Raw genomic sequence first — 22,004 nt, forward strand, 5'->3', positions numbered from 1 at the left:
GTACTACACATGATCCAGCGATACTACAGTGTGTAGTATAGTATTCTACAGTATACTACAACGTTCTATAGTAAGTACTACACATGATCCAGTGATACTACAGTGTACAGTATAGTATTCTACAGTATACTACAACGTTCTATAGTAAGTACTACACATGATCCAGCGATACTACAGTGTGTAGTATTCTACAGTATACTACAACGTTCTATAGTAAGTACTACACATGATCCAGCAATACTACAGTGTGTAGTATAGTATTCTACAGTATACTACAACGTTCTATAGTAAGTACTACACATGATCCAGCGATACTACAGTGTGTAGTATAGTATTCTACAGTATACTACAACGTTCTATAGTAAGTACTACACATGATCCAGCGATACTACAGTGTACAGTATAGTATTCTACAGTATACTACAACGTTCTATAGTAAGTACTACACATGATCCAGCGATACTACAGTGTACAGTATAGTATTCTACAGTATACTACAACGTTCTATAGTAAGTACTACACATGATCCAGCGATACTACAGTGTGTAGTATTCTACAGTATACTACAACGTTCTATAGTAAGTACTACACATGATCCAGCAATACTACAGTGTGTAGTATAGTATTCTACAGTATACTACAACGTTCTATAGTAAGTACTACACATGATCCAGTGATACTACATTGTGTAGTATAGTATTCTACAGTATACTACAACTTTCTATAGTAAGTACTACACATGATCCAGCGATACTACAGTGTGTAGTATAGTATTCTACAGTATACTACAACGTTCTATAGTAAGTACTACACATGATCCAGCGATACTACAGTGTGTAGTAGTGTAGTATAGTATTCTACAGTATACTACAACGTTCTATAGTAAGTACTACACATGATCCAGCGATACTACAGTGTGTAGTATAGTATACTACAGTATACTACAATGTTCTATAGTAAGTACTACACATGATCCAGTGATACTACATTGTGTAGTATAGTATTCTACAGTATACTACAACGTTCTATAGTAAGTACTACACATGATCCAGTGATACTACATTGTGTAGTATAGTATTCTACAGTATACTACAACGTTCTATAGTAAGTACTACACATGGTCCAGCGATACTACAGTGTGTAGTATAGTATACTACATTTTACTATAGAATTCCATAGTAAGTGCTGTAATGTTCTACAGAAAACAGTAGTATTTGTTTCATGTGGGAAGGGCAAGTACCAACCACATGTTGTCTGGGGAAGGCTTTTCAGTGGGCCATTTCATGTTGAGTGACCCTGTGGGCCGGGTTTGCTCATTTTCGACCATTCCATTGGTCATCCCAAGGAGAGGTCTCTGACCGGCCGTGGTCACCGGGCCGTGGAAAGCGAACTCGCCAAGCTTTATCCCAGAAAACAAGGTGCCACCACGTGTTAATAGGATAAAAGAGCCATTGACTGTTGATTTAATTGTAATCCAAAACCCAACCAGGTTCCAAACTCAGTTTTGGACGAGTCTAACTTTATGACCCAAATTATTCTATTTACACTTTGTAGTCAATTTTGACACTCGTGTTTTTGACTAATAACTATGACACATAGTTTTCAAAAGGTAAACCTTTAAAAAAAAAAAAAAAACTTTTCAGAAAGCAGAAGCTTTGTCTCTTTTAGTTTCTTCGATAATGTCTAGATAAGGTTTCTAAGAGAATGTATTGGCTTGTGTATTGTTACTGTATCTCTCTATTGTAGAAGCGGGTTACTCCTGTTTGTTTGGTGTCCCTTATCACAGGCCTGAGAGAGGGCTGGTGTTTGTGTATGATTCTGGGTCAGGGGTCAGGGGTCAGGGGCCAGGGCATGTATGCAGCGAGCTGTCGGAGATGTTTTCGTTCTGACAGTTCCCCCCCCCCCCCCCCCCCGCTCTGTCCCTCTGTTCCTCTGACATGATTTATGATTCCAGGCTGTTCTTTCAAGGTCGGCTACATAAACATGCCAACTCCCTCCCTCCCTCATCCTCCCTCCCTCCCTCATCCTCCCTCCCTCAATCATCCTCCATCCCTCCCACCCTCATCCTCCCTCATCCTCCCTCCCTCCTTCATCCTCCCTCCCACCCTCATCCTCTCTCCCACCCTCATCCTCCCTCAATCCTCCCTCATTCCTCCCTCAATCCTCCCACCCTCCCTCATCCTCCTTCCCTCCCTCATCCTCCCTCCCTCATCCTCCCTCACTCCCACCCTCATCCTCCCTCACTCCCACCCTCATCCTCCCTCATCCTCCCTCCCTCCATGCTCCCTGCCTCATCCTCCTTCCCTCCCTCCCTTCCTCCCTCCCTCTCATCCCTCCTCCCTCCCTCCTTCGGGCTCTCTCCCAAACTTTCCCTCCCTCAGCTCTCTGATGCCTATTTTAAAACAGCCAGGGTGAGGGACGAACAGGCTGGACTTGGCCTGTAAGGTATACTGTGTTCACCCTGCCTAGGTAAGGAAGGGGCTTTCTGTCTTCTGGGGACACATTTAGAGGTGTTTGTTAACATCCTAGAGTTTTGGATATACGATCTTTAAACTTGCTATGGTATATTGTAGGCCTGTAGGGTGATTTCTTTAGAAATACTGCTATCCCTCTCTCTCGCTTTCTATCTCGCTCTCTTTCTGTCTATTTTTCTCTCACTCTGTCTCTCTCTCTCAGTTCAATTCAATTAAAAGGGCTTGAATGGCATGTGTTTACATTGCCAAAGGAAGTGAAATAGACAAGAAACAAAAGGGAAATAAACAATCAAAATATCAGTAAACATTACACACACAATAGTTTTAAAATAATAGAGAGACTTTAGATGTTATATTATTCGCAATGTTTTAAAAATGTGCAAATAGTATGAAAGTGAAAATAAATAAACAGATAATGATTGCAGGATGAACTAATCTCCTCTCCTACTTATTTCATCCCTCTCATTTCCTCTCCTCTTCTCTCTTCTTCTCTTCTTCTCTTCTCTTCGCTCCTCTCATTTCCTCTTCTCTTCTCTCTCCTCTCATTTCCTCTTCTCTCTCCTCTAATTTCCTATTCTCTCTCCTCTCATTTCCTATTCTCTCTCCTCTCATTTCCTCTTCTCCTCTCGTTCTCTCCATGTTGAGTATGTCCCTTGCTGGATCTCTCCCGATCTCCTACCTAGCATTGCTCCCTCTCCCTATCTCCTACCTAGCATTGCTCCCTCTCTTTATCTCCTACCTAGCATTGCTCCCTCTCCCTGTCTCCTACCTAGCATTGCTCCCTCTCTCTATCTCCTACCTAGCATTGCTCCCTCTCCCTATCTCCTACCTAGCATTGCTCCCTCTCCCTATCTCCTACCTAGCATTGCTCCCTCTCCCTATCTCCTACCTAGCATTGCTCGCTCTCTCCATCTCCTACCTAGCATTGCTCCCTCTCCCTATCTCCTACCTACCATTGCTCCCTCTCCCTATCTCCTACCTAGCATTGCTCCCTCTCTCCATCTTCTCCCCACTCACCCTCCCCCTTCAATGTTAACCCTCTCATTTTTTTACATTGCTCTCCCTCGCTGTGTGTCTCTATCTTCCCTCCTTCTATCCCTTCTATTCCTTCTCACGCTCTCCCTCCATCCCTCCACTGAGTCTGTAATCTTTTTAACATGGGGAGAGAACTCATTGTTCATTAAAAAGAAAACCTATTAGGCTTCTACTAGGCAGGCTAACTGTCCTGGGGCATTGTTTGTTTTGGCTCTGTCCACTCTGCTGGAAGCTGCTGAATTTACCATTGACATACTGTATGTATTTAATTCCAGGAGAAACACACACACACACACACGCTGGCACATACACTCACACACACACAGACTGGTACATGAACGAGCATGCAAGCATACACACTTACGCGGATACACACACGTCCACACACACACACGTGCACTCAGACTGGTGCATACACATACTGTACGTGTTCGTACACACATGCACGCTCATACACACACACACACACAAACAAACACACACATCTTAAACTGCCAGCTGGCCCCATAGCCTAATCATTAGTGACATCATACTTTCCTGAAAAATATACAATATTAATTTAGTCCCACGTCGTTAACTTCTTTGTGGAAACAGAACCGAACAGTTAAGAGTCTCTGGTGCTGGGATGGAGTCTAACTAAGACAGAGACAGGTCCTAGATCTGTTTACAGCAGGTTGGTGTCTGTCTCTGTTAACGGAGATTCACTTTACTTGGCAGGTCCTAGATCAGTTTACAGCAGGTTGGTGTCTGTCTCTGTTAAGGAGATTCACTTTACTTGACAGGTCCTAGATCAGTTTACAGCAGGTTGGTCTCTGTTAACGGAGATTAACTTTACTTGACAGGTCCTAGATCAGTTTACAGCAGGTTGGTCTCTGTTAAGGAGATTCACTTTACTTGACAGGGCCTACATCAGTTTACAGCAGGTTGGTCTCTGTTAAGGAGATTCACTTTACTTGACAGGTCCTAGATCAGTTTACAGCAGGTTGGTCTCTGTTAAGGAGATTAACTTTACTTGACAGGTCCTAGATCAGTTTACAGCAGGTTGGTCTCTATTAAGGAGATTCACTTTACTTGACAGGTCCTAGATCAGTTTACAGCAGGTTGGTCTCTGTTAAGGAGATTCACTTTACTTGACAGGGCCTACATCAGTTTACAGCAGGTTGGTCTCTGTTAAGGAGATTCACTTTACTTGACAGGGCCTACATCAGTTTACAGCAGGTTGGTCTCTATTAAGGAGATTCACTTTACTTGACAGGTCCTAGATCAGTTTACAGCAGGTTGGTCTCTGTTAAGGAGATTCACTTTACTTGACAGGGCCTACATCAGTTTACAGCAGGTTGGTCTCTATTAAGGAGATTCACTTTACTTGACAGGGCCTACATCAGTTTACAGCAGGTTGGTGTCTATCTCTGTTAAGTATATTCCCTGACTGGTCATTGTATTGCACAGCCTAGTCTATTTAATCTCAGAGCCTGTATGTAGCCTCGCTACTGTCTTTTTCACTGTCTTTTTACTGTTGTTTTTGTTTCATTACTTACCTATTGTCGTCAAAATACATTTTTTGCACTATTGGTTAGAGCCTGTAAGTAAGCATTTCACTGTATTCGGGCACATGACAAATAAACTTTGATTTGATTCATACCAAGGCAGGACAGCAGTGTGACAGTCTATTTAATCCCAGAGACTATACCAAGGCAGGATAGGAGGGTAACAGTCTATTTAATCCCAGAGACTATACCAAGGCAGGATAGGAGGGGGACAGTCTATTTAATCTCAGAGACTATACCAAGGCAGGATAGGAGGGGGACAGTCTATTTAATCTCAGAGACTATACCAAGGCAGGATAGGAGGGGGACAGTCTATTTAATCCCAGAGACTATACCAAGGCAGGATAGGAGGGGGACAGTCTATTTAATCCCAGAGACTATACCAAGGCAGGATAGGAGGGGGACAGTCTATTTAATCTCAGAGACTATACCAAGGCAGGATAGGAGGGGGACAGTCTATTTAATCTCAGAGACTATACCAAGGCAGGATAGGAGGGTGACAGTCTATTTAATCTCAGAGACTATACCAAGGCAGGATAGGAGGGGGACAGTCTATTTAATCCCAGAGACTATACCAAGGCAGGATAGGAGGGTGACAGTCTATTTAATCCCAGAGACTATACCAAGGCAGGATAGGAGGGGGACAGTCTATTTAATCCCAGAGACTATACCAAGGCAGGATAGGAGGGTGACAGTCTATTTAATCTCAGAGACTATTGTCTGAGATAAATTTATGTTCGTTTTTACTTGCATTTGCAGCTGCAATTGTCTCGTTATGTGAACCTTAAGTTTCAGTTTAAGCACGTTTGGAATTATAGTAGTAATAGCTTTGCCTGTGGAAAATGTTTTGGATATTCATGAATTTATCGGTTCGTATTTTAAAATCATGTTGTTCTGCAGTGCAGCCCCGAAGTGACTCTCATCATTAACCGTATTCAACGAATTCCTTTGTGTTGTCATAGGAATGCCTCATTACCTTGCCACTCCCCATTGTCTCATCTTTGAGAAGCAGAGAGTTACATCCCGTAGGATGTACATGAATACGATTGGTCGACAACTCATATGCTAATAAAAGGGGTCTTAGATTCATTGTTTATCTTATTTGTTTCTGACTTGCTGTGGTGAGATACGCATGTACCTACATACTTTCTCTTTCTCTCTCCCACGAGTTATGGGCCATGGCAAAAGCCATGGTTTCTATTTCTCTATCTCTCTCTCCCTCAATTTCAATTCAATTGTAGGGCTTTATTGGCATGGAAAACATATGTTAACATTGCCAAAGCAATTGAAATAAATAATAAACAAAAGTGAAATAAACAATAAAAATTAACAGTAAACATTAGATTCACAGAATTTCCAAAAGAATAAAGACATTACAAATGTCATATTGTGTACAGTTGAAGTCGGAAGTTTACATACACTTAGGTTGGAGTCATTAAAACTCGTTTTTCAACCACTCCACAAATCTCTTAACAAACTATAGTTTTGGCAAGTCGGTTAGGACATTACTTTGTTCCATCAATTGTTTACAGACAGATTATTTCACTTATAATTCACTGTATCACAATTCCAGTGGGTCAGAAGTTTACATACACTAAGTTGACTGTGTCTTTAAACAGCTTGGAAAATTCCAGAAAATGATGTCATGGCTTTAGAAGCTTCTGATAGGCTAATTGACATAATTTGAGTCAATTGGAGGTGTATCTGTGGATGTATTTCAAGGCCTACCTTCAAACTCAGTGCCTCCTTGCTTGACATCATGGGAAAATCAAAAGAAATCAGCCAAGACCTCAGAAAATAAAATGTAGACCTCCACAAGTCTGGTTCATCCTTGGGAGAAATTTCCAACTGCCTGAAGGTACCACGTTCATCTGTACAAACAATAGTACGCAAGTATAAACACCATGGGACCACGCAGCCGTCATACCGCTCAGGAAGGAGACATGTTCTGTCTCCTAGAGATGAACGTACTTTGGTGCGAAAAGTGCAAATCAATCCCAGAACAACAGCAAAGGACCTTATGAAGATGCTGGAGGAAACAGGTACAAAAGTATCTATATCCATACTAAAACGAGTCCTATATCGACATAACCTGAAAGGCTGCTCAGCAAGGAAGAAGCCACTGCTCCAAAACCGCCATAAAAAGGCCAGACTACGGTTTGTAACTGCACATGGGGATAAAGATTGTACTTTTTGGAGAAATGTCCTCTGGTCTGATGAAACAAAGATAGAACTGTTTGGCCATAATGACTATTGTTATGTTTGGATGAAAAGGGGGGAGGCTTGCAAGCTGAATAACACCATCCCAACCGTGAAGCACGGGGGTGGCAGCATCATGTTGTGAGGGTGCTTTGCTGCAGGAGGGACTGGAGCACTTCACAAAATAGATGGCATCATGAGGCAGGAAAAGTGTGGATATATTGAAGCAGCATCTCAAGACATCAGTCAGGAAGTTAAAGCTTGGTCGCAAATGGGTCTTCCAAATGGACAATGACCCCCAAGCATACTTCCAAAGTTGTGGCAAAATGGCTCAAGCACAACAAAGTCAAGGTATTGGAGTGGCCATCACAAAGTCCTGACCTCAATCCTATAGGAAATTTGTGGGCAGAACTGAAAATGCGTGTGCAAGCAAGGAGGCCTACAAACCTGACTAAGTTACACCAGCTCTGTCAGGAAGAATGGGCCAAAATTCACCCAACATATTGTGGGAAGCTTGTGGAAGGCTACCCGAAACGTTTGACCCAAATTATACAGTTTAAAGGCAATGCTACCAAATACTATCTGAGTGTATGTAAACTTCTGACCCACTGAGAATGTGATGAAAGCTGAAATAAATCATTCTCTCTGCTATTATTCTGGCATTTCACATTCTTAAAATACAGTGCTGTCCTAACTGACCTAAGACAGGGAATTTTTACTTGGATTAAATGTCAGTTATTGTGAAAGATTGAGTTTAAATGTATTTGTCTAAAGTGTATGTAAACTTCCAACTTTAACTGTATATACAGTTGAAGTCGGAAGTTTACATACCTTAGCCAAATACATTGTGCACTGTGTTTGTCCCATTTTGTGAATTCTTGGTTGGTGAGCGGACCCCAGATCTCACAACCATAAAGGGCTCTATAACTGGGCTCTATAACCATAAATGGGCTCTATAACTGATTCAAGTATTTTTAGCCAGATCCTAAATGGTATGTCAAATTTTATGATCCTTTTGATGGCATAGAAGGACCTTCTTGCCTTGTCTCTCAGCTCTTTCACAGCTTTGTGGAAGTTACCTGTGATGCTGATGTTTAGGCCGAGGTATGTAATGTTTCTTGTGTGCTATAGGGCAACGGTGTCTAGATGGGCCCAGGTCTGACAGAATCAGTGCAGAAGATATACATGCTGCTGTAGGCCCTCATTGGTTGGTGACAGAAGCACCAGATCATCAGCAAACAGTAGACATCTGACTTCAGATTCTAGTAGGGTGAGGCCGGGTGCTGCAGACTGTTCTAGTGACCTCGCCAATTTGTTGATATGTATGTTGAAGAGGGTGGGGCTTAAGCTGCATCCTTGTCTCACCCCACGGCCCTGTCGAAAGAAATGGGTGTGTTTTTTGCCAATTTTAACTGCACACTTATTATTTGTGTACATGGATTTTATATTGTTTGTTTTTTTCCCCAACACCACTTTCCATCAATTTGTATAGCAGACCCTCATGCCAAATTGAGGGAAAAGCTTTTTTGAAATCAACAAAGCATGCGAAGACTTTGCCTTTGTTTTGGGGTTTTTGTTAGTCAATTAGGGTGTGCAGGGTGAATACATGGTCTGTCGTACAGTAATTTGGTAAAAAGACAATTTGACATTTGCTCAGTACCTTGTTTTCATTGAGGAAATGTATGAGTCTGCGGTTAATGATAATGCAGAGGATTTTCCCACAGTTGCTGTTGACGCATAGCCCACGGTAGTTATTGGGATCAAATTTGTCTCCACTTTTGTGGATTGGGATGATCAGTCCTTGTTTCCAAATATTGGGGAAGATGCCAGTGCTGAGGATGATGTGACATAATTTAAGTATAGCCAATTGGAATTTGTTGTCTGTATATTTCATAATTTCATTGAGGATACCATCAACACCACGGGCCTTTTTGGGTTGGAGGGTTTTTATTTTGTCTTGTAGTTCATTCAGGGTAATTGGATAATCCAGTGTTTTCTGGTAGTCTTTAATAGTTGATTCTAAGATTTGTATTTGATCATGTTTATGTTTTTGCTGTTCTTTGTTATAGAGCCAAACAGATTGGAGAAGTAGTTTACTCATCTCCATTTTGGATAGATAATTCTTTGTGTTTGTTTAGTTTTTTCAATTTTCCCAGAAGTGGTTAGAGTATATGGATTCTTCATTTTCATTGAGCTGATTTCTGACGTACTGTTCCTTCTCTTTCCATAGTGTATTTCTGTATTGTTTTAGTGATTCACCATAGTGAAGGCGTAGGCTCAGGTTTTCTGGGTCTCTGTTTTTGGTTGGAAATGTTTCTCAATTTCTTTCCTAGGTTTTTAAATTCTTCATCAAACCATTTGTCATTGTTGTTTTTTTTCTTCTGTTTGAATTTTTTTGATTTGATAGGGAAGCTGAGAGGTGAAATATATTGTTTTGATTTTCTACTGCCAAGTTTACACCTTCACTATTACAGTGGAACGTTTTGTCCAGGGAGTTGTCTAGAAGGGATGTAATTTGTTGTTGCCTCATTGTTTTTCGGTAGGTTTCCACAATACTTTCCTTCCATCTATGGCATTTCTTAATATTTTTCAGGGCCTTTGGCTTCAATGCCTCATGATTTACTATTGCTCTGTTCAAGTAGACTGTGGTTTTGCTGTGATCTAATAGGTGTGTCAGTGGGCTGACTGTGAAAGCTCTGAGTGACTCTGGGTTGAGGTCAGTGACAAAGTAGTCTACAGTACTGCTGCCAAGAGATTAGCTATTGGTGTACCTACCATAGGAGTCCCCTCAAAGCCTACCATTGACTATGTACATACCCAGCATGCAACAGAGCTGCAGGAGTTATGACCCGTTTATGTTGGTTATGTTGTCGTAGTTGTGCCTAGGGGGGCATATGGTGGAGGGAATGCTGTCACCTCCAGGTAGGTGTTTGTCCCTCGGTGTGCTGAGGGTGTCAGGGTCTTGTCCAGTTCTGGCATTTAGTTTTCCACAGGCAAGTACATGTCCCTGGGCCTTGAAATTATTGATTTCCCCCTCCAGGATGTAGAAGCTGTCTCAATTAAAGTATGGGGATTCTAGTTGGGGGAATATAGGTAGCACACAGGAGAACATTTTCTCTGTTGAGATCATTTCCTTTTGAATTTCTAGCCAAATGTAAAATGTTCCTGTTTTGATTAATTAAATAGTGTGAGTTAGGTTAGGTTATCAAACAAATCAGGTAAGTATGTAATTGTTCCCTGACAGGTCTGCTCTATACAAAATTAGCATACTCCCTGAGTCCCTTCCCTGGTTCACACCTGGTGGTTTGGTGGATGGGACTACCAGCTCTCTGTAACCTAGAGGGAAACCAGTGGGTTCATCTCCTCTATACCCTGTTTAACACCTGGTGGTTTGATGGATGGGACTACCAGCTCTCTGTAACCTAGAGGAAAACCAGTGGGTTCATCTCCTCTATACCCTGTTTAACACCTGGTGGATGGGACTACCAGCTCTCTGTAACCTAGACGGAAACCAGTGGGTTCATCTCCTCTATACCCTGTTTAACACCTGGTGGATGGGACTATCAGCTCTCTATAACCTAGACGGAAACCAGTGGGTTCATCTCCTCTATACCCTGTTTAACACCTGGTGGATGGGACTACCAGCTCTCTGTAACCTAGACGGAAACCAGTGGGTTCATCTCCTCTATACCCTGTTTAACACCTGGTGGATGGGACTACCAGCTCTCTGCAACCTAGAGGGAATAGCAGGATGGCAATGTCTGTATTTCCGATTTCTTTGATGAAGTCCAGGTTCTTGCTCTTTGGGCCAAAGGCAGATGACCTCAGGCTTTGGATATTCCAGGATGAAATAGTGAAGTCTTTGTGTTCCAAAAAGTGTCCCAATGTTGTTATTCGTGTGAGCAGAGTCTGCTGATAATCTGGTACATGCCATTGGCTTGGGCTAGTGTAAGAGTGGGGGTTGGGCCTGTTTGCGCACGGCCTGGGCGTATGTGTGACTTTCATGTTGAGGCCCTCTTTGCGGGAGTGGGGGGCATGCGGTGTGCAGGAGGGGAATAGGTCTGATCTGAGGGGCCTAAATGTGGTGTGGGCACGGTTGACTTGGGGGCGTGTTGATTGGTTGGGGTGGGGGTGTGGATGTGGCTGGTGGTGCTGTGGTCTTGATGTAGGTCCTCTCGGCGTGGGCCCTCTATGTGTAGGTCCGGGGGGGGGGGGGGTCTGGGAGAGTGTCTCGCTGGTCTGGGCGGGGGGGTGTATATTGTTACTTCACCAAATCATTTGGCACCTCAAACTGATGGTAAATTGTCTCGCTCTAGTCAAATCAGGTTGTACAGCAATTCCTCTTTCTGTAAGCCACGGTGTCGATGTCACTAGGATATTGTGTCCCCATCTACACATAGCTTTGTGTTTTAACTGTATCTTTAGGTAGTCTCAGAATCCTATTGGTTAGGCATAAAACAATTGTCTTGGTTTTGTGTTATAATCTTCTAATCTTGGTGGTAAAACTCTAGAGGGTACAGTCCTCGTAATCAACCTGCATTCAGCACTTATAAAGTTCACACTGTAAGAAGTAGTCGCGGTAGGACCCATGACTATGCCCATGTAAAGATAGTTTGGATGTACCGATCCTGTGCAGGTGTTGTTACACGTGGTCTGCTACTGCGAGGACGATCAGCTGTCCATCCTGTCTCCCTGTAGCGCTGTCTTAGGCGTCTCACAGTACAGACATTGCAATTTATTGCCCTGGCCACTTCTGCAGTCCTCATGCCTCCTTGCAGCATGCCTAAGGCACATTCACGCAGATTAGCAGGGACCCTGGGCATCTTTCTTTTGGTGTTTTTCAGAGTCAGTAGAAAGGCCTCTTTAGTGCCCTAAGTTTTCATACCTGTGACCTTAATTGCCTACCGCCTGTAAGCTGTTAGTGTCTTAACGACCGTTCCACAGGTGCATGTTCATTAATTGTTTGTGGTTCATTGAACAAGCATGGGAAACAGTGTTTAAACCCTTTACAATGAAGATCTGGGAAGTTATTAGGATTTTTACGAATTATCTTTGAAAGACAGGGTCCTGAAAAAGGAAGTTGTTTTTTTGCTGAGTTTTTGTACAATGCATTCGGAAAGTATTCAGACCCCTTGACTTTTTCCTCATTTTGTTCCGTTACAACCTGAGTCACTTCAAACTGACAATGTGAACAAGGCTTTAAATACCCCAACGCCCTCTCATCCCTCCATCTCAGAGTACGAGGAGGAGGAGTGGAGTGACTGGTCGCCATGCAGCGTCACCTGCGGCAATGGCAACCAGAAGCGTATCCGTTCCTGTGGTTACGCATGCACAGCGACCGAGTCCCGGACCTGCGACCTGGACAGATGCCCAGGTGAGATAGAAACCTGGGTGATGTCATCAATAATGGCCTTGGTGATGTTATCTATAATGGCCTGGATGATGTCATCAATAATGGCCTGGGTGATATCATCAATAATGGCCTGGGTGATATCATCAATAATGCCCTGGGTGATATCATCAATAATGCCCTGGGTGATATCATCAATAATGCCCTGGGCGATGTCATCAATAATGCCCTGGTTGATGTCATCAATAATGGCCTGGTTGATGTCATCAATAATGGCCTTGGTGATGTTATCTATAATGGCCTGGATGATGTCATCAATAATGGCCTGGGCGATGTCATCAATAATGCCCTGGTTGATGTCATCAATAATGGCCTGGGTGATGTCATCAATAATGGCTGTGTCTCTGGTTGTGTCCCAGTAGTTCCAAATAGCATCTGTCTCCTTTCCTTCACGATCACTGATGTCAAAGGACTTCATAAGCGTTGAAGCAATAATTACAGGTCGTTTGCTTGTGTGTCTTGTACAGTGATCGTACCAGTAGGCTCTTCCTGATGGGTCAGCCTGATGCTTCCAGTACAAGGCTCTTTATATTAGTGGAATGTGCTCAGTCCAAATGGGACTTGGATTCAGTCCAGCTGGGACTCCTGTGTTTAGTAGTGAGCTGCCTGCTTGTTGCTCTCCTGAGGAGTCCTGGTGTGTACACAGATCCATTGCTGTTTCACTCCGCTCAATGGAGGCTTGTACCACAGAGCAGGAGGGTAGAGGAGATTGTGTGTGTGTGTGCGTGTGTGCGGGCACAGACATTCACTCCAGTCATATATCCACAGCTAATCATCAAATATAAATCTACTTTTATTGGTCGCGTACACAGATTTACAGATAATATCCCAGGTGCAACGAAATGCTTGTGTTCCTAGCTCCAACAGTAATACCTAGCTAAATGCTTGTGTTTCTAGCTCCAACAGTAATACCTAGCTAAATGCTTGTGTTTCTGGCTCCAACAGTAATACCTAGCTAAATGCTTGTGTTTCTGGCTCCAACAGTAATACCTAGCTAAATGCTTGTGTTTCTGGCTCCAACAGTAATACCTAGCTAAATGCTTGTGTTTCTAGCTCCAACAGTAATACCTAGCAAAATGCTTGTGTTTCTAGCTCCAACAGTAATACCTAGCTAAATGCTTGTGTTTCTAGCTCCAACAGTAATACCTAGCTAAATGCTTGTGTTTCTAGCTCCAACAGTAATACCTAGCTAAATGCTTGTGTTCCTAGCTCCAACAGTAATACCTAGCTAAATGCTTGTGTTTCTAGCTCCAACAGTGTGGTAATACCTAGCTAAATGCTTGTGTTTCTAGCTCCAACAGTGTGGTAATACCTAGCTAAATGCTTGTGTTTCTAGCTCCAACAGTGTGGTAATACCTAGCTAAATGCTTGTGTTTCTAGCTCCAACAGTAATACCTAGCTAAATGCTTGTGTTTCTAGCTCCAACAGTAATACCTAGCTAAATGCTTGTGTTTCTAGCTCCATCAGTAATACCTAGCTAAATGCTTGTGTTTCTAGGTCCAACAGTAATACCTAGCTAAATGCTTGTGTTTCTAGCTCCAACAGTAATACCTAGCTAAATGCTTGTGTTTCTAGCTCCAACAGTAATACCTAGCTAAATGCTTGTGTTTCTAGCTCCAACAGTAATACCTAGCTAAATGCTTGTGTTTCTAGCTCCAACAGTAATACCTAGCTAAATGCTTGTGTTTCTAGCTCCAACAGTAATACCTAGCTAAATGCTTGTGTTTCTAGCTCCAACAGTGATACCAAGCTAAATGCTTGTGTTTCTAGCTCCAACAGTAATACCTAGCTAAATGCTTGTGTTTCTAGCTCCAACAGTGATACCAAGCTAAATGCTTGTGTTTCTAGCTCCAACAGTAATACCTAGCTAAATGCTTGTGTTTCTAGCTCCAACTGTGCCTAGCAATACCTAGCAAGTTAAAAATCTATACACACGAAATCCAGAAGAAAAAAAAAATATATATATATATATATGTAAACATTATTAAAGTGACCAGTGTTCAATGACTCTATCTACATAGGGCAGCAGTCTCTAAGGTACAGGGTAGAGTACCAGGTGGTAGCCAGCTAGTAACAGTGACTAAGGTTCAGGGCAGGGTACTGGGCGGATGCCGGCTACTGGTGACTGTTTAACAGCTACCCACTGAAACTTATTTTTTTCCTTTTTGTGGTATCTTGTGCTACCCATTCAGCAGGCTTCATAATGTCTCTTTCCCCTCTCTTTCTGTAGATGACCTCCTAGCAGTTACTGAGCTGATGCCTCTGGAGAAAACGAATGGCACTGACTCCCTTGACACAAGTACGTTTGTTGCTGTGTGTGTGTGTGTGTGTGTGTATGTGTGTGTGTGTGTGTGTGTGTGTGTGTGTGTGTGTGTGTGTGTGTGTGTGTGTGTGTGTGTGTGTGTGTGTGTGTGTGTGTGTGTGTGTGTGTGTGTGTGTGTGTGTGTGTGTGTGTGTGTGTGTGTGTGTGTGTGGCCAACAGGGCCTGTTGTAGTATTTGGGGGGCCTTCGTGGTCTGTTCCGTTTAGGATGGTTTAAACTGCTCTACTGGGGCTCATCGAGGGACTGTGGGAGTCAGGGGGAGGGACTGTGGAAGTCAGGGGGAGGGACTGTGGGAGTCAGAAACCACCTTCCCCTTCACCTCGTTAAGGATTGCTCCACCGAGAGTATTGCACAGCCAATAGAAAACCTGACTGTTCCTCCAAGAAATTCTTGAATTGTTCTATAGTTTGTCTTTTAGTAGCCCCACTGATAGCTCTCTTCACTCCGGGCAATAATATCAAAGAATGAAACTATCAAAACATAACGAGAAAAAGTGTCTTTCCCCAATCCTCTATCGAACATACACTGTACATTCTTATAATGAATAGGTTCCAATTTGAACATAGCCTATAACATAGATTGTATTATTTGGCAGCGAGTACGGACGTGGCTCAGTTTTTCAACCCGCTGTTGTTCGAGCTCTGTTGTCTTTGAGAGCTTTGCAGTCCCCCGGTTTAAAGTAAAGGGTTTTAAGGTGCTGAAATCACTCGTTAATGCTTGGAAAGTCTCTCTCTCTCTTTGGTTTCCTCAAGGTAATCAATGCTGTCTTCACGTATAATCCTCCCAAGTTGTGTCAAGTTGGCTGGATGTCCTGTGAGTGGTGGACCATTCTTGATACACACGGGAAACTGTTGAGTGTGAAAAACTCCAGTAACGTTGCAGTTCTTGACACAAACTGGTGCGCCTGGCACCTACTACCATACCCCGTTCAAAGGCACTTAAATCTGTTATCCTGCCCATTCACCCTCTGAATGGCACACATACACAATGCATGTCTCGATTGTCTCAAGGTTTAAAAATTTGTCTGTAGCCCATTGCTGCAGTCAAATAACCTAGTGGCCTCATGGGTGGAATGTTACCTGCCGGGGCGGCAGCCTAGTGGTTAGAGCGATGGACTAGTAACCGAAAGGTTGCACGATTGAATCCCCGAGCTGACAAGGTAAAAAAATCTGTCGTTCTGCCCCTGAACAAGGCAGTTAACCCACTGTTCCTAGGCCGTTTTTGAAAATAAGATTTTGTTCTTATCTGACTTGCCTACCTAGTTAAATAAAGGTAAAATAAAATTTATATTTTTCATAATTTATTCCTGCCGAAAATCCAGTGTGTCTATGTCAAACAGCTTAGTTATATTTCAGTCTTCTGTGATGTACAGTACCGGTCAAAAGTTTGGACACACCATTTAACACTATGAAATAACACATATGGAATCATGTAGTAACCAAAAAGGTGTTAAACAAATCAAAATATATTTTATATTTGAGATTCTTAAAATAGCCACCCTTAACCTTGATGACACCTTTGCACTCTCTTGGCATTCTCTCAACCAGCTTCACCTGGAATGTTTTCCAACAGTCTTGAATGAGTTCCCACATATGTTGAGCACTTGTTTGGGGTGGCAACTTTGAAGAATGTAATATACAAAATATTTTTTGATTTGTTTAAAACTTTTTTGGTTTCTACATGATTCTATGTGTGTTATTTCATAGTTTTGATGTCTTTACTATTATTCTACAATGTAGAAAATAGTAAAAAAGAAAAGAAAAAGAAAAACCCTTGAATGAGTAGGTGTGTCCAAACCTTTGACTGGTACTGTAAATAAAATGTAATATTGGGATTCAAACTCAAAATGTAATACATTTCAACTCTATATCTGACATGGTACAGGTGTCTTCTTTTTTTAAAAGCCCATAACCATGTGTATGAGGTGTATACTTTTGTTTCAAAGTAGATTTGTTTAAGACTACCCAGAAACACTCTGTGTGACCCTGATTTAACCCACTAGAGTAAATGTTGAACCTGTATCCTCCCCTTCATTCTACACTGATTAGAGTGGATTCGACAGGTGACATCATTAAGGGACCTGTCGTGGAATATCTCATTGAAGGGAAGAAAGACAGTAGATTCTTTCAAACACTTTTATATGATTTGCAAAAAATGGAGAATCAACTATCCTCTCAACAGTGCATAGTTAAAAAGCTCAACGAACTGTGCCGGGTTAATGCAGTTATAGAGAACATACATACAACCCCTTTTCTGTATACTTGTCAGTCAGTAGATCGTGTGTAAAAGGTCATTAGTTGTCTGTGCAGATTTAAGACGTCACGAGGTTGATATCCCGAGGGCTCAACCGCCTAACTGCTGTTCACCACAGCAAAACACTATCATCCTTTCTGCAAGTTTCCATACGTGTGACTTCCTGTAGATAGTAAACCCACAGGAGGTCACCTGCTGCGATCGCACCCAAACGTACCTTAGCTATACGCCCAGAGTCTCATGACTAGGTCCCACAAAGACAAGTTTGTATCGGGTTAGAAAAAACACTAACATATAACAAGAGACAATTCTTTAAACAGTAAAATATGGGATAGCATAATTAATTTTGTAATTCTCCACGTTTTTATATATTTATTTATTTATTTAACTAGGCAAGTCCAGTTAAGAACAAATTCTTATTTTCAATGGTGGTCTAGGAACAGTGGGTTAACTGCCTTGTTCAGGGGGAGAACGACAGATTTGTACCTTGTCAGCTCGGGGATTTGAACTTGCAACCTTTCGGTTATTAGCCAAACGCTCTAACCTGTTGAGGATGGGGGCGCTGTTGAGACTATTTATGCTAATTGGGTAATTTTTGAAACGGCTTCCCACAAAATCCTTGATCGTACAATATGCATATTATTATTATTATTGGATAGAAAACAGTCTATAGTTTCTATAGGAGTTGAAATTTTGTCTCTAAGTGGAACAGAGCCCATTCTACAGCAATTTCCCTGACATGGAGTCAGATTTCAGAAATGTTGGCCACTGTTCTGAAGTCAGTTAAAAGGGCACTGTTATTGCTATGACTATACGGACACTTCTTACGTCTTCCCCTGGATGCCTTTACGTGATGACGATTCCAATGGGGTCGATTGCGCGTTCACAGGCCCTATAAATTAAAAAACCCTGTAGCTAGCAAGTCTTTTCTTGGTGCGTAACGCGCGTGGAGGACACCGACCCGCTCCTGTTCCAAGCGTTAGTTTAGCCTGTTATATTTCTCCGGTCATCTTTTCACTCGTTATAGGAGTTAAAAACATCATAAGGTAGTTAATTTAAAGCGTTTTATAGCAATTTATATCCGTTTAGTGCGATTTTGGGACATTTATTTTTGAAACGATGTGAATAGCTGGGCACGCTTTTCAGTTCATCCCGAACGCAGTTGGCATTTCCACATGGCAAGAGGACAGCTTTCCACCAAAAGACGATTACTCCCAAGAAAGGATCCTTTGCCCAAGATACTGATGGAAGAACAGCTCAAAGTAGGACATTTTTATTATGATAAATCGTGTTTCTGTCGAAACATTTTAGTGGCTTAGGACGCCATGTTTTTTGACGTAGCTTCGCTTGGCGCAAACTGTATTGAAAAGTAAGGATAAATTAAAAAATGTAATTCCGCAATTGTATTAAGAATTAAATTGTCTATCAATCCCTGTCCACCCTATATTTTTTAGTCACGTTTATGAGTATTTATGTATAAGAGTAGATCACTGTCTAAGTGGCGCAAGGACATTTTCTGACCAGCTGAGCTACATTTCACATTGTCTAACCATGATTTTGGTGGCTAAATATAAACATTTTCGATCAAACTCTATATGGATTGTGTAATATGATGTTACAGGAGTGTCATCTGAAGAATTCTGAGAAGGTTAGTGAAAAAATTAATATATTTTTGGCGATGTTGACGTTATCGCTCACTTTGGCTAGAATCAATGCTGGGCTGCTATGTGCTATGTGCTATGCTAATATAACGATTTATTGTGTTTTCGCTGTAAGACACTTAGAAAATCTGAAATATTGTCTGTATTCACAGGATCTGTGTCTTTCGATTCGTGTATGCTGTGTATTTTTACGAAATGTTTGATGATTAGTAAGTAGGTAAACACGTTGCTCTAAGTAGTTTTTCTATTCCATTTGTGACGGTGGGTGCAATTGTAACCTATGCCATCTACCTGAAATATGCACTTTTTTCTAACAAAACCTATCCCATACCATAAATATGTTATCAGACTGTCATCTGATGAGTTTTTTTGTTGGTTAGGGGCTATAAATATCTTAGTTTAGCCGAATTGGTGATGGCTACTGGTGTTGGTGGACAAATAAAAGATGGTGGATTATGCTAATGTGTTTTTAGGTAATAGATGTACATCTTTACATATTGTGTCTTCCCTGTAAAACATTTTAAAAATCGGACATGTTGACTGGATTCACAAGATCTGTGTCTTTCATTAGCTGTATTGGACTTTAATGTGTGAAAGTTAAATATTTAAAAAAAAAATTTTTTTGAATTTCGCGGCACTGGTTTTTCAGTGGGGGGGGGGGGGGTGTGCCGCTAGCGGCACGCTGATCCTAGACAGGCTAACCACTAGGCTACCTGCCACCCCAATGCAAAGAGCAGGTGTTCTTAATGATTTGTACACTCAGTGTATACGATTGACTCCTATATGATTGACTTCTATACGATTGACTCCTGTACGAATGACTCCTGTACGAATGACTCCTGTACGAATGACTCCTGTACGAATGACTCCTGTACGAATGACTCCTGTACGAATGACTCCTGTACGAATGACTCCTATACGAATGACTCCTATACGATTGACTCCTATACGATTGACTCCTATACGATTGACTCCTATACGAATGACTCCTGTACGATTGACTCCTGTACGATTGACTCCTGTACGATTGACTCCTGTACGATTGACTCCTATATGAATGACTCCTGTACGATGGACTCCTATACGATGGACTCCTATGTGAATGACTCCTGTACGATTGACTCCTGTACGATTGACTCCTGTACGATTGACTCCTATATGAATGACTCCTATATGAATGACTCCTGTACGATTGACTCCTATAGGATGGACTCCTGTACGATTGACTCCTATATGATGGACTCCTGTATGATTTCTCTCCTCCCCAGATGTGGACAGCTGTGACAAGTGGCTGAGCTGTAAGAACGACTTCCTCCAGAAGTACCTCCACCAGGTGCTGACCGAACTACCCAGCTGCCCCTGCTCCTACCCGTCCGAGGCCGTCTACAACGCCGTCAACATCTTCGACAAGACGCTGCGTAAGACCTACCGCTGGCGCGACGCCTCCGGCCCCAAAGAACGCCTGGACATCTACAGGCCTTCCGCTCGCTTCTGCACGCGCTCCATGATCTCCTCCAATAGCACCACCCTGGCCGCGCAGCACTGTTGCTACGACGACCACGCGAAGCTGATCACGCGGGGTAAAGGGGCGGGCGCTCCGAACCTCATCAGTACGGAGTTCTCCCCGGAGCTGCATTACAAAGTGGACGTGCTGCCCTGGATCCTGTGTAAAGGGGACTGGAGCCGCTTCCACTCGGTGAGGCCGCCCAACAACGGGCTGTTTTGTCCCGACAACCCACACGAGGAGGTGCATAAGGCCCAACTGGAGGAGGCCAGGGAGTACTGATGGGGAGGAGTACTGACGGAGGAGAGGGGGAGGAGAACTGAGACCCTGATGGGTGGAAGAGGTGGAAAGAAGGGGGTAGAAAGAGTCACATGGTCCCTAATTATGTCTCTGTTGGATTTCAGCATAGACCACATACTGAATATGTAGCGTTAACTATCAGTTGGTTTGGGGAGAAAAGGACTCCTGGATATCCCATCTGTAGCTCCTCCTCATTCAGTGTTCGGTCACGTTGAGGCACGGAGTTTATTAACGACTGAAATTGGACATTTCTCCAATCAGGGAACCCGGCAACCAGCCATCCAAAATAGCCAATTGGAATATGCTCTTCCACGAGTGACACACTGTGGCATTACAGAAAGAGTAAAAATTAAAATAATTCTAACTTGCTGCTGATGTTTTACTTGTGTAAGTCTGGATTTTGGAGGGCGTTTCTGAGACTACACTTATACCCTGTTCAATCAGAAGAAGAGGTTTAGACAGATAGAGGGATGGGTACAGATAGATAGGTACAGGGGGATGGGTACAGGGGAATGGGTACAGATAGATGGGTACAGATAGATGGGTACAGATAGATGGGTACAGATATATAGGTACAGGGGGATGGGTACAGGGGGATGGGTACAGATAGATGGGTACAGGGGGATGGGTACAGATAGATGGGTACAGGGGATGGGTACAGATATATAGGTACAGGGGATGGGTACAGATAGATGGGTACAGATATGTAGGTACAGGGGGATGGGTACAGATAGATGGGTACAGGGGGATGGGTACAGGTCTGTTAGCCTGTTACCACTCTGATGTCCCTCTAATCACTCTGACATCAATGCAAATGTTTTCAAAAAATATAATCAAACACTTGATGAGAGCCCATGAGCCCATGTTGCACAGAAGTGAAATAAAACAAAATGTACAGTAAACATTAGACTCACAAAAGTTCCAAAATAGTAAAAACATGTAAAATGTCATTATGTGCAAATAGTTAAAGTACAAAAGGGAAAATAAATAAACATAAATATGGGTTGTATTTACAATGGTATTTGTTATTTTCACTGGTTGTCATTTTCTTGTTGCAACAGGTCACACATCTTGCTGCTGTGATGGCACACTGTGGTATTTCACCCAGTAGATATGGGAGTTTATCAAAATGGGGTTTGTTTTTGAATTCTTTGTGGGTCTGTGTAATCTGAGGGAAATATGTCTCTCTAATATGGTCATACATTTGGCAGGAGGTTAGGAAGTGCAGCTCAGTTTCCACCTCATTTTGTGGCCAGTGAGCACATAGCCTGTCTTCTCTTGAGAGCCATGTCTGCCTAC

The 22,004-nt window shown here is 42.5% G+C and overlaps 1 protein-coding gene across 1 annotated transcript in view; it reads left to right on the top strand.

The window, feature by feature from the left end:
- LOC129813385 (isthmin-2-like) overlaps positions 1–21,714 on the top strand; it is a 46,454-nt gene extending 24,740 nt beyond the window's left edge. Inside the window, exons 6-8 of the mRNA XM_055865728.1 lie at positions 12,492–12,629; positions 14,896–14,964; positions 20,170–21,714. Coding sequence (XP_055721703.1) covers positions 12,492–12,629; positions 14,896–14,964; positions 20,170–20,687 — 725 coding nt within the window. The 3' untranslated portion in view covers positions 20,688–21,714. The remainder of the gene's footprint in view (positions 1–12,491; positions 12,630–14,895; positions 14,965–20,169) is intronic.
- The last annotated feature ends 290 nt before the right edge of the window (positions 21,715–22,004 follow it).

This window comes from Salvelinus fontinalis, chromosome 16 (genome assembly GCF_029448725.1).
Source record: "Salvelinus fontinalis isolate EN_2023a chromosome 16, ASM2944872v1, whole genome shotgun sequence".
Lineage (NCBI taxonomy): Eukaryota > Metazoa > Chordata > Actinopteri > Salmoniformes > Salmonidae > Salvelinus > Salvelinus fontinalis.